Genomic DNA, 13,940 nt, shown 5'->3' with positions numbered 1-13,940 from the left:
AAATTCCAGATGGTCACTGTTCAGTGTATTCTCCCATTTCTGGAAAAAGACAACTGGATGTGCTTGATTTATCTCCAGGATGCATAATACCTTATAAAATGGACAAATACTCCAGAAGATTTATCTACTTCTGGCTGGGAGCCAGTCATTACCAATTTTGAGTGCTGCCCTTTGGTCTCTCTACAGCCCCCAGAGTGTTCACCAAATGTATGGCAGTAGTAACAGCTCGCTTGAGACTGCAAGGATTCCAAGTCTTTCCATATTTAGACAATTGGCTCCATACAACCCCCTCCAAGCATCTACTGCTTCTTGCCTTGCATTACACCCTACAGCTAGCAGGACTCCTAGGAGTATCTATAAACGAAGAGAAGTCACAACTAGTACCTACTCAAAGCCTAGAATTTATAGGAGCAGCATTCGACATGAGGACTTGCATTGTTGCCTTCCCTCATCACAGGCTTCACAAACTAAGATCTCAACTCCAAGTGACACTCTCTCAGGACAAAGTCCCAGTGCATTTAGTCTTTCAACTGATAGGATCAGTGGAGCAACTATTACTATAGTTCCCCAAGAAAGACCACCTATGACATTACTGCAATGGCTCCTATCCTCACAGTGGTCCCTATTAACACATTCTGTGTCCCACCCAATCCACATAACCAACCACTGCAAAAAGGTCTGAATTGGTGGTCGAAGCCAGAAATTGAACTATGGAGCTGTCCCTTCTCACCCTTTCAGCCCAAGGCTGTAGTGACCATGGATGCATCCCCGATGGGGTGGGTGGAGGCATTTTCAGGGAAAGACAGTCCAAAGCACCTGGTCTCCCTTAGGGGCCATCTTGCATATCAGCATCCTAGAATTGAGGATGGTACTTCTGGCGTTGCAAGCACTCCAATCTGCCCTGTCATCGGGGCCAATTGCTATTCATTCAGACAGCATGTCAGTGGTCAAGTATATCAACAAACAGGGGGGAACTAGATCCTACCCATTGTGTCGGGAAGCTGTGAGAGTATGGCAATGGGCAATAGCCTCCAACTGCTTTCTGGTGGCGACGCACATTCCCTGGAGCTCCAGTGTGATTGCAGACAAACTAAGCAGATGCATTCTCCTGCCTCACAAGTGGCCTCTAAATCCCAAAGTGGTGACGGAGACTTTCCGCCTTGCTGCAATCTATTTGCGTCCCCCACCAACCACAAATGTAGCAACTACTTTGCCCTAATCCCTGCTCAGGGGGAGTCCCCGAATGATGCTCTAGTGCACAGTTGGCCACCAGGACTGCTTTACACCTTCCCTCTGATCCCACGATTTCTAAAGTTCAATGTTGGATTATTTATCAACCTTACTCCATTCAGGAGCTTCAGCTTTTATGATCAGGGTTCATTTAGCAGCTATTTCAAACTTCCATAATGGTTTACAAGATTCCTCACTAATATCTCACTGTCTCTGTAAAACATTTTTGAAAGGAGTCATGCATATTAAACCTCCCTTCAAAGAGCCCATTGAAACTTGAAATTTGACACTGGTTCTGCAAAATTTGACTCATCATCCCTTTGAGCCTGTTGCCTCTTGCAATATCCAATTCTTGTATTGGAAGACTTTATTCTTGGTAGCCATTACCTTGGTGAGGAGAATATCAGAATTGCAGGCCTTGTGTGTAAACCGCCCTTACATAGTTTTCCACAAAGAGAGATTATCTCTTCAGACTAGCCCTTCTTTTCTACTCAAGGTTGTCTCCGAGTTAAATATCTCAATCCATCAACCTACCAGTTTTCTTCCCACATTTTTCTAATAAAGGATAATATCGCTTGCATTTATTAGATGTAGATAGACAACTACTTTTCTACTTGGACAGGACTAAGTCTTTCCGTAAATCTGACCAATTGTTCCTGTCCTTTTCAGGACCCAAGTTGGGAAAATCAGTTTCCAAAGTCACTTTGGCAAAATGGTTGAGAGACTGCATCTCTCTTATCTGTCAACAAAACCAGATACGTTTAACTAACAAATCAAAGCGCATTCAACCAGATCAGTTGCTACTTCGGTGGCTTTTCATTCAAGCACTTCTGTGAATGACATTTATGCAGCAGCCACTTGAGCTACCCCTCATACCTTTATCACTCATTACAAATTGGATTTGGTCTCCAGGGGGAGAGCATCCCTTGGCTCAGTGGTGCTCAGGAATATCCTTCTATAGGGTCTCCTGGGACACAAGGTAGCTAGGGACTCTGTCTCATCAGTCATGAATGAATGAATGTAGATTAACAACATCAGATAAAGAAGTTTATGTTCTTACCGTAGTGTTCCATCTTGTTGTTGATCTTCATTCATTCATGACATCCCACCCACCAACCCCCTCTGAAAGACTCCTGGAGGTTTGGCTTTGGTCCTGGTCATATGTTAGGGCATTTGCTCAGACGATGCCTCTGCTTTATTATCTTTATGGGCAAACTCGATCTGAGGATATTAGCAGAGGGGCACTATGGGTAACCTTAGCTCGAGAGTTTTTTTGGCTGGCGTGAGCTTGTTATATTGGCAGAGTCGGTTCCAAGGACAGAACCGAGACCCATCAGTCATGAATGAATGAAGATCAACAGCACAGATGGAATGTTATAGTAAGAACATAACCTTTTTTCAATTACCATTAATAAGCCCATAGTTGGAGGAATTTGCCTTTCAGTGTAATTGAATTAGACCACCCCAGTCATTCTGGTTTTAAATTTATAATTCTGGACTGTGTGGATATAGATGAGCTTGAAAGGGAAGTCAGTGGTGTTTTAGAGAAAAAAATAATTATGCTGGCAGTTGAAATTAAATTTATTCAGAAAACCAGGACTTAACTACTATTGATCTATTAAGATTATGTTGAATTTACATAAGCTGTCACATGGTCTGTAAAGGTTTTTTAGAGAATTTTTGAGGAAATATTTTTATGTACTAAAAATAAAAAATTATGTGTAGTATATGTATAACCGTATACACGTTTAGTTACTTTAACATCAGTTGTTATGTTGTCCATTTTGCCTTCCTTTTTTTCTGGTTGGGTTCGGAGCCGATTTCGGCTCCAAATTGGCCACTTCTAAACCTCGAAAAGACCTTACTGGCTCGAGGCTAGGCCCTTATCTCGGCATGCTTAGCGGTAGCTACCCAGATCTCGTTTGCCACTTGAAGCATCGAGATTGTCTTCTGCTGGCTCAGGCTAAGTAGTGATATTTTTCTATAAATAATTCTTATTGTTTAAGGCTAAATTTCTGTAGTGTTTAGTGATTACTCCTTTTATATCACCCCTATCCTCGTTGCTTTTTTTTTTTTTTTTTGCTGCTGTTAGGCTGTTTTCTCAGGCTTTTACCTGTGTGTTGTTGTCGGCGGCCCGTTTTTCTTGAGGGTTGTTCTCTTGTCCTGTTATCCCTCCTTGCTACCTAGGGAGAAGCCATTTTAGTTAGAGGCCTTCTCCCTTTGGGAGCAGTACCTGTTTACCTTAGAGGCTACCCCCCCTTATTCCTCCCTTTTCTTCTATAATAATAAAAAAAAAAAAAAAACAAAACTAAAGAAATATCTAAGCAGTCAGGGTTCAACAAATGCAACTCGTGTTGTCAGAAAATGTCCGTTATGGATGGGCACACAAGTTGTGTGTATTGTCTAGGGGCGGTCCACATGCAGAACTCGTGCTCTGTTTGCTATGCCTTTAGGGCACGGGTTTTGCAGGAGAGGCACAGCAAGCTTATTTTGAGAGGGTTATTAAAACCTCAGGTTGAAGCAGCATCAGAGACTCATCCTTTAAAAAATCCGATGACAAACTGGCATTTTTGTTGGCTCCACCTTCGGTGCTAACAAAGTCTAGACCCAAATCTTCAGAACCTTCGGAGTGGATTCTTGGCTCCAAGGATTCTTTTTCTCCAGCAGCTCCATCAGTGTCTTTGGAGCCGTCACGGACCCAAAAGAGATAGAGATCTCCTTTGTTGGACCCGGTGAGATCTGTGCAGTCAGTGGCAGGTAGTCACCGGTCCTCGGCCCACTCCTTTCAATCATCCCGGAGTTTATCGGATGATGATGTGGAGAGAGTGGTGAAGAGGCTGCTCAAGACACCAGTATTTGCTAAATTGTTGTCGAGCCCAGCCCAGAAGGAAGTGGTGCCATTGTCCGAACCAGTCCCTGTCTCTATTCCTTCTCCTACTGCGTCCAGTTTGGAGCAGGAGTGCATGGAAGTATTAGTGGTGGAACCGTTGTTTCCGACAACCCTTGTCTTGTCGGTTCCGACATCCGCTCTGACCTCCTTGATAGTTCGCCCTGTCAAGGGTCTGGGCGCCGAGACTTTCTCGTCTGCTCTGAGGGAAGTGGCATCGGACCCTTGTCCGACCCTGTTCTTCCTATCGTGGCCTCGGCGCAGATGAGTTCGGCTCCCACATCTGCCTCAGAGCCATCCGCTTCAGTGCAGAGGAGGTCTCCAGGCTCCTCGGAGCCAGAGCCCCTCCCTCCGTTCTGAACCGTGGTGCCTTCAAGGTGAAGAGGAGTGTGCTGTCTACTGAGACTGCTCCACTGGCTCTGTCCCCATCAATACTGGTGTCTCCCACGGATCCTGCTCTCTGTCCCAAGCGTTGGGAACCGATGCCCCAGGACGCCCCACAGGGTGACCCCTTTTCTTCCGAGACCTCTCCTGAGCATGCCTCAGAGTAGGTTCCCAGGAAGAAAAGATGTAAGAGGAAGCATGTGGACTCCCCTGAGTTCGTCACTTCTGATACGGACATGGATGACTCGGAAGGGTCCCCACGGTCCCCCTCTGAGGATGTCTCATTCTCAGACATCCTGGAGATCCTTAGGCAGAGGGGAAACTGGAAGTTTCTTGACCCTTCTGAGGACGAGTCCGTGTACCTGAATGCATTTGGTTCCCGACCCTCCAACTCCTGGGTGTCTCTGCCTTTCGACCCACTTTTGTCTGTAGTGAGTCAAAAGAAGTGGAGTGCTCCAGAGACCATGGAGGCCATTCTGAGAAGCCCTAACAAGTTCATTACCACACTAGAGGACAAGACATTTCTCTCTAAAGACGTGCCAGTTGATGGTATGGTGGTGGCAGCAGCCACCAAGAAGGAACTCGCAGAGACTTTCTCTTCTATCCATCCGCCAAACAAGGAGTCTAGAGCCGTGAATAGATATGGGAAGTGTATTTTCTCTTCAGCAGCCTTTACTCTTTGGTCGCTGAACTATTTAACACATTTCACAAGACTTCAGAGGGATCTCTTTAAAGAGCTGGGCGATGCCCTCCAGGATCCTTCAGCTGAGGGAGCGGCTTCCAAGTTGGCTAACCAGCTAGCGACCCTAACCTCCATTGTTAACTCCTCCATGCACGTGATTTCTTATGCAGCAGATGGAGCGAGTAGGGCTGCAGGCACAGGAGTGGCTCTTTGCAGACACTCCTGGATGCGCCTTTGTCAATTTGTGGAGCCCTTCAAGTCCTCCTGTACGAACGCCCCATTTGACAGCTCGGCCTTGTTCGGGCCGCAAGTTAGAGAGACTCTTACCAGGAGTGAACGAGATGGCAAAACTCTCTCTGCCGTAGGAGCCCGTTTTTTCACTCCATCCAGCCTTTATCCCAAAGGCCAAAAGAGTAGTAAAATGTGGTTCCATGAATCCCAGGGAGCTTCACTGGACACAAGTGGAGATAATTCCCCCAGGGGCAGAGGGGGAAATAATAATGGGAGACGCCAGCCTCGCAACAGGGGGGATCTGCAACAGGGTGACAGGGATACATTCTCTGCCAGGACCTTTCAGGATCCCTGAAGGATTGCCCAGCTGCCCACCTCTGGAGGCAGTCGGGGGCAGAATATCACTGTACCGAAAAGCCTGGCAAGATATAACAGAAGATGCATGGGTACGGTGCATAATATCCAGGGGTTACAGAATTCCCTTCTCCCAAACACCCCCAAGAAGTCAAAAATGATAAATCCTCGATGTTCCACCCAATATTCGGGATCAAGCAGCCTTGGAAGTAAAATGTTTGCTGCAAAAAAGAGCCATTCAGGAAGTTCCTGCAGACCAGATTGAATCCAGAGCTTACAAGGTCTGGTGACCTGTCCTGGATCTCAGCAAGTTAAACAAGGCAGTAAAGAAGACCAAGTTCCGGATGATGACACTGCAGTCCATTCTACCCTTTTGGGGTCAGGAAAATTGGATGTGCTCTATCGATCCCCAGGACACGTACTACCATATAAAAATGGGCAGGCAGTCCAGGAGACATTTACGCTTCCGGCTGGGAGCCAGTCATTGCCAGTTCAGAGCTCTGCCCTTTGGTTGCACTAATGCCCCCAGGGTGTTCACCAAATGCATGGCAGTAGTGATGGCTCTCCTGAGATGTTTGGGATTCCAGGTGTTTCCTTATCTAGATGACTGACTGCTCACTGCCACCACCGAGCATCATCTATTAAGGGCAAGGAACTAGATGATTCACACTTGTGCACTTCACAGTAAACTACAAAAAATCTGCCTTGTTGCCCTCTCAGTGTATTACCTTCGTAGGCACTCAACTAAATACAAGAGACATGATAAGCAAGCTTCCACAGGAAAGGGTGCTTACCATTCGATGTCAGGTCTCTTTCCTCTTGTCAAAAGTCAAAGGTTCAAGCACAGTTAGTCCTAAAGGTCTTGGGCTTGATGGCAGCTGCCATTATTCTAGTCCCGTTAGCTCGTTACCATATGAGGATTTTGCAGTGGCTCCTTTTCACTCAGTGGTCATATCAGGATCTACCAGTGTCACACATGATCTTAATCACGGATGCATGTAAAAAAGATCTACAGTGGTGGATCCACTCTCCCCTAGTCACTCTAGGCAGACCCTTTGTAGCCCCTCATCCGGTAGCCACAGTGACCATGGATGCTTCCCAGATAGGGTGGGGGGGGCATTTTCTGGGACAGACGGTCCACCGAACTTGTCAACCTCACGAGTGCCATTTTCACATCAATGTCCTGGAGATGAGAGCAGTGTTAATAGCGTTGTAAGCACTTCACGATTTTCTTCCTTTAGGCTATATAGCAATTCAGATGGACAATATGTCAGTGGTGTGGTACATCAGCAAACAGGATGGAACCAAATCTTACCCCTTGTGTCGGGAGGCCCTTCGAGTATGGCAATGGGTGATTTCCTCTCAGCGTTTTCTGGTTGCAGCACACATCCCAGGGAAGTCCAACGTAATAGCGGACAAGCTCAGCAGGGCAATTCTCATGCCCCACGAGTGGTCTCTGAAACAAGATGTGGCGGATATGATCTTCCGCAGATGGGGCCAGCCATGCTGCGATCTTTTTGCCTCACACTTAAACAGCAGCTACTTTGCTCTAGTTCCCCACCGGGACAGTCACCCAGAGATGCACTTATCCACGATTGCCCCCCCGGGATTCTTTACGCCTTTCCTCTAATTCCAAAAGTTCTTCAGAAAGCAAAGTTGCTGAATCGTAAGCTGATCCTCATTGCCCCTTACTGGCCTTGTCAGATATGGTTCCTGTTCCTTTGCATTACTTGCAAGAGGAGCTTTGGATTCTGGACCCGGTTCCAGATCTCATGTCACATCAGTCAGGTGCTCTTCATCCCTCCATTCAAACTCTCAAGCTGACAGCTTGGTTTTTCCACTTTCAGTCCTAGACAGGCTTCCGGATATCTTGCCTATGGTTCAACATATTTTAGTCTGTTCTCACAAACCAACTACTAGGAAACTTTATGCTAGTAAATGGAAGAGGTTCTCTTTCTGGGCCTGGCAACATGACATTGATCCCTTTACAGCACCAATTTCAAAAATTTTGGACTTCCTGGCAGAAACCTTTGAGAAAGGAGCAGCGGCTGCCATGATCTGAGGTCAACTGGCTGCTATTTCCAACTTTCATTTAGGCCTTCTAGGTTCTAACATCATGTCACACAAGCTATGTAGGGCCTTTTTGAAAGGTGCTACCCTATTAAGGCCTCCCATCCAAGAATCTCTCCATCCTTGGGATTTAAATTTAGTACTAGTGGCTTTAATCCTCCCTCCCTCCCTTTGAACCAGCAGCTTCTTGTCCTCTAAAATTTTTATCATGGAAGACCCTCTTCCTGATTTCAATTACATCAGCTAGGCTGGTTTCTGAGTTACAGGCACTTTCCATTCCGCCCGCCTTATATGATTTTTCACAAGGATAGAGCATCTCTTTGAACAAATCCTTCCTTTTTATCAAAAGTCTGTTCAGAGTATAATTTGAATCAGTCAATTGAACTCCCTGTATTCTTTCCAAATTATGGCAACAAGGCAGAGTATAAGCTACATAAAATTGGATGTCCACAGGCAGTTATGATTTTATCTTCAAAGAACCAAGGACATCAGAAAATTCAATCAGCTGTTTGTATCCTTCTCACAGAGTAAGCAAGGTTCATCAGTTTCCAAAGTGACTTTGTCAAAATGGCTGTCCAGTACTATTATTTATGCTTATGAGTCTCAGAATGTGTCTGTCCTGGGAAAGTAAGGGGACACTCTACTAGGTTCTTGGCTACCTCCATAGCTTTTCAAGCCAAGCTTCCATTAGATACTATTTGTTCGGCAGCAACATGGACTACTCCCCATACCTTCATTAATCATTACATAGTGGACATGGCCTCTTGGAACAGGGCATCTTTTGGTTCCACGGTTCTGAAGTCTCTTTTCCATTGAGCCACCCAGGATTTAGGTGCTGGGGACGCTGTCCCAACCAAAAAGAAGGAAGGCGAGATGGACAACTTAACATAAAGAAGTTATGCTCTTACCGTAACGTTCCATGTTTGTTGTCCTTTATCTTGCCTTCCTTCTTGTGTCCCTCCCTCCTTCCCCCATCCTGGATGATTAAGAGGAATTTCCTTTTTGGCTGATTTGGCTGAGTTTCCTTTGCTTTTCAGCTGTTGGTATAGTCCTTGTCACCATTGTTGTTCTGTTTTTTTGGTACACGGAAGCAGTATTGTTTGGTTACCTCCTTTATTTGGTAATTTATAGTTCTCCTATCTAGTGGTTAGTTGTCACAAACGAGATCTGGGTAGCTACCACTAAGCATGCTGGGATAAGGGGCTAGCCTCGAGCCAGTAAGGACCCTTCGAGCTTTAGAAGTGCCTGAGTCGGAGCTGAGATCGGCTCCGAAGCCAACCAGAAAGAAGGAAGGCGAGATAAAGGACAACAAACATGGAAAGTTATGGTAAGAACATAACTTCTTTTTTAGGTTTGATTAAATTTAGTACACTCTTGCATCACACCAGAGATTTAAATAGTAAATACAAACTACATATTTTTTCATGCCAGTAATACCATGAAGTATTGGTATAATTCCCCCATTTAGTAGACTGGTGCACACTATGCACACTTTTATACATTACTAGTTTACTTCATCCACTATTTTTGTGTGGTTTTTCTACTGGTTTTCATTGAATAAAGACATGTTTGTGGCTGTAAACATTAAAACTGTCATGACAGTTTTTTTTTTGTTTTTTTTTACTTCAAAACATTTGACAATTTTTCTGAGCTGTAAATATTTTTTTTGAGCTCTAAATAACAGTTTTTGATGCACACTAATGTATATTAGATATGATTAGACAGATTTATGTTTATATTTATAATGTTCTAGTTAGGTAATGTTTATGGTTAGAGAGCTGTGTGTTTTTTCTTGCATCAGTCTAGTTAACACTTTTTACTCTACCTATGTATATGATTTTAGTTCTTGTCAGAGACCTGATGAAGGTTTGATTGCATTAGTTAGCCAAAAGCGATTGTAGTAAAAAGTCAATCTTATTTATTTATTTATTTAACATTTGTTGACTGAGAAAGTCTGACTAGGAACAGAGCCTATTTTCAGTGGAGGTCCAGGGAGAAGCGCTCCAGATATATGTCTTTGGAATGTGAGAGGATACCGGAGTAACCAGAGGAAACTCACTTGAACACAGGGAGGACATGCAGACTCCACACACAAGGCTTTCTAGTCACTTAGAGAGATTACACTAAGTGTACATGTAGTCTACTCTTTGTGGTAACTTTTATGAATCCCTGTCAGTATTTAAAGCTGCAAAAATATGAATAGGAAAACTAAAATTAGGAGGAAGAAGGTGCGAGTTATGTCGGTGTTGTCTGTTCATTCAGAATGGTGTACACTGTGTAGGCATTATTGAATCCTGGGGGTTATCTCAGTAGTAATCTGTCAGCCATAGTATGGGGCTGAGCAAACATGCCTTTTTTTAGAATGCAGAATTAAACATCGACTGTAGATTTTGAAGTTGCTCATGAGGATCTACTTTGGAAGCTTGATCTTTCAAAACTTCAGTAACAAAAAAAAAATGTTATGTTTATACAGGAGGCAACCCCCCCCCCCCCCCCCGTTTAATTAAATATACCAACTCCAAGATTGCACTACAGTGAAGAGAATGGTAAATTTCCCTTTCCGCACTATACGGCGATCTCCATTAAACCAGTCAAAGTTTCAAAACTATGATCTTATGGTCTCTCGACCATGTGAAGCTCAAAGTTTTGAAACGTTGAGCTTCCAAAGTAGACCCTGCTTATGAGCATGTAAGACAGTCCAGAGAGTAAACAACTTTTTGTAACTCCTAAATGCTGATTTCATAGTGAAAAAAGGTGGCAGATCTTTTTCCACTGGATAGCACTGCCCCTTTCTTTCCGGGTTCTGTGGTCCTCAGCCAGTCAAGTTTCTAGATTTTTATGTCTGTGTTGCAAACAGTATGACCAGTATGACTTCTGGTAGTGAAAACGTTAAGAAGGGCTATTGTCAACAACTATAATTGAACTTGGAAGTATAGCCCCAATTAACTTATATTAAAGTGCACTCTGAATTAAAAGAAAATGTATTTCACTGAAAAGTGTATGCATTTGTAACTGTATAGGACACTTCATTTCATATTTAACCGGTTTTGCAAAACATATTGAGTGTTACATAATATTTGCATGATTGTGAGCATAATTTAGCCAGTTCTGCATGGGGATTAACCAAAAAAAATTATGATTCACAGTATATAAAAGTGCATATGTAAATCTTAAGTTATTGAATATAAAATTGAAAGAAGCCTTAGCAGTATGTTCTTCTTATTTTAGAAACTGTTTGCGGATCATCACTCCTGAGGAAGAGCTACTTCTGCACACTAAAGAAGCACCACAAAAGGCCAGTACAAAATATATTTAATTTGTATATTAAAGAACAAGTTTTAACTGTCATAGTACTGCAATAAAAGCAAGTTCCTTTACTACAACCACAAAACCGTTCTGTACGCAGTGTGTGAATTGGCATTGAATGGATCTGAAATGCATTCTGTTTTCTCATTGTACAGCGATCACCTGCTCCCAGTGATTTCAAAGAGCCTTAATTATTGTTAATAATCCTGTACTTTTGTCATTAGGGGATTACACAAGAATTGGTCCATGCATTTATCAGCTTATCCTCTAAGCTTATCAATACCCTCATAGAATGCAGTTGTTATAAATGACATACTCAAGTGATATCCATTCTACCCATCTCTGGCCTTTGTCCAGTTAGGAAACTATCCTGACTGCTCTATTATTATTAGTGTTTTTTTTTCTTACCGTGTGTATTTGTCTTGCATGCATACATGTATGCATGTTTTAGGTGGATTATTCTTCTGCCACTAAAAAAAGTCTATTATCCTGCAAAGCATTTCAGCTTATTATGTTTTGGAAAAAATTCACACCTAAATGGCAAAAAAAAAAAAAACAGTGTAGTTGCTTCCAGAATTCATCTCTGTAACTTGTTGTAAACATTTCTGTAAAATCTCATTTTATTCCCTTGTAATGTTTCATTTTGCCACAAATAACATATATATTTAATAAAGCATCAGTTGTTTAACAGTATAATTTTTATTCCATTTATCCATCCATCCATCCCCAACCCCTTTTCTCCATTTTTGTACATGGGGTCAGGGTGTCATAGTGACAGTCTTCCAGAGCCAATGTTCACACTGCTGGGTTGCTAGCCCCGGGCCATTTAGTGTGTCTAGTCCACCTACTGTATGTCGTTGGAATGTGGGAGGAAACCACACCACCTGGGGAATACCCATGTGAATGCAATCTCTGCACAGAAGGTATACCAGCTGAGAATCAAACCAGAGAACTTCTTCCTGTAAGGCGAAAACTATATGTACTACACCACTGTGCCACCCCATTCTAGTTCCATTCATTTTAATGTTTTCTTCCCCAGCCCATCCAGTTTTCTTATAACTAATTCCTCCTGATTTCTCATGTATATGTCATCAAACTCACACACACTATATATATATATATATATATATATATATATATCTACACACACACACACACACACACACATATATGTATATACATTTTTATAAACAATTCTTTCATTTCTGCCTCATCATTTTTTTTTATATTCTTTTTGCCTCAAGTTGTATTTTATTTGTAGCTGGCCATTTTCTATTGTTTGGTTTCTCATCCTGTCCCTGCCAACTTGATTGTTTTAAGATGCTGTTGCATAATCCCAAATATTTGTTTTCATGACAAAATCTTTTCTTTATTGCTTATTGGAAAGGAGTGTCTGCAATCAGTCTTTCTTTTTCCTTCCTTCCACATGCATGCTTTGACCACATCTACTTCTGTTTTTTTTATTTTTTTCTATATTAACTGAACATAACTGAATCCACCTTAAACCTGTTTCTTTCTGTAATGCCTAAACAGTTGATTGCTGTACTTCCCTACACTGGTAGGCATTCCACTATTACTATTTGTATTGTTCCTTTTTTCCAGCTACCAGCTTAAGCTTGGTATATTGACTGTTTCCTGCAGATATTTATCCGTATAACCTAATTCTTTGGATAATCACCATCGTCTACTTATCTTATTTGTGGTTGCAACCTATAAATCGACAATTGTGACAGATAGGTTGCTTCAGAAGTAGCATATCTGAGCTCTATCATCTTTTGCTCATTTTTCCAATAGTTCTAAACTCCTGTAGAATTCAAGTGGATATTTTGGTTCTTTCTTATCCCTGTTGTCTTTAACATGTGTGCTGTTCCTGCATCTCTTATTATCTTTCTATTAACAGCAAGTCTTTATAAACAAATGTCCCACAACAATCAATCTGTGTAAACTTCATGCATGCTGCACTACGTACCTTAGCAACTGGCCCCTTTGTCCCTTCTGTTGTCTACTCAAACTTAAACTTAAAAGTTATAATTTTTATACATTAGGACCCATCCAGGGCTAAGGTATACAGTTTTAAATATAAGTTGAAATTGCCAGATTCTGCAAATGTTTTCAACCAGACTGTGTATATGCTCATTTTATTGCTATGCTTATAATAGTGTACTTATAAGGCCTCCTCCTGTTTCCCGTACTAAAGACTGTTTCCTTACTCTCTTGTCCTGCTCTGTACTTTTAACATATCGCCTGGTCTTCCAGTCGAGTTTGTTTGCCAGTGTTATCTTGATTATACTGTACCTTTTTTTTTCCTCTATGTTCTCAAGCATAGTTTCTTGATAGCCATTGTCTTTATAAGATCTACCAGTTTTTGGTTCTTCTATATTTTCCCAATGCTTTTGTGATCTCTTTTTAGTTACCGGCAATATCAGTACTGTTATTGCTTCATAGATAGTGGTTCATTAGCTACTTCTATCCATTTCAAGTAAAAGTTCTCTCCTAATTTTTATTCTTGCCATAAAATCTCCTTTACTAGCTCTTTTATGTGTTCTTTGAACCTGGGTAACCTAGAACATTCCCAAAACATAGGTCTTCAACTTCCAGTTTGTTCTTGATTGCACCTCTAACAATATTTGACTCAGGAAACATTTTATGTAGTCTATCTGGAGTATAAAAATAATTTTGTAAGTATTTTGAAGCAAAAATACTAAACTTTCTGGATTTTGTGGCATAGCTCAATCCCTTACAAATCTCTAACCTTTGTTCTTCGGTTATTTCTGAGCCTGTTAACCTGTGCCAGTC

General features: G+C 42.2%; 1 protein-coding gene across 4 annotated transcripts in view; it reads left to right on the top strand.

The window, feature by feature from the left end:
- ALS2CL (ALS2 C-terminal like) overlaps window positions 1-13,940 on the top strand; it is a 2,758,770-nt gene that overhangs the window by 1,145,037 nt on the left and 1,599,793 nt on the right. For all 4 annotated transcript variants that reach the window (XM_044065874.1, XM_044065873.1, XM_044065871.1 and 1 more), the window contains one exon: window positions 11,067-11,133. In XM_044065874.1, coding sequence (XP_043921809.1) covers window positions 11,067-11,133 — 67 coding nt within the window. The remainder of the gene's footprint in view (window positions 1-11,066; window positions 11,134-13,940) is intronic.

The sequence above is a fragment of the Protopterus annectens genome, chromosome 3.part0 (genome assembly GCF_019279795.1).
Source record: "Protopterus annectens isolate FY-2018-M chromosome 3.part0, PAN1.0, whole genome shotgun sequence".
Lineage (NCBI taxonomy): Eukaryota > Metazoa > Chordata > Ceratodontiformes > Protopteridae > Protopterus > Protopterus annectens.
The sequence above is the reverse complement of the archived record's forward strand: the minus strand, read 5'-3'. Positions and strand labels throughout refer to the sequence as shown.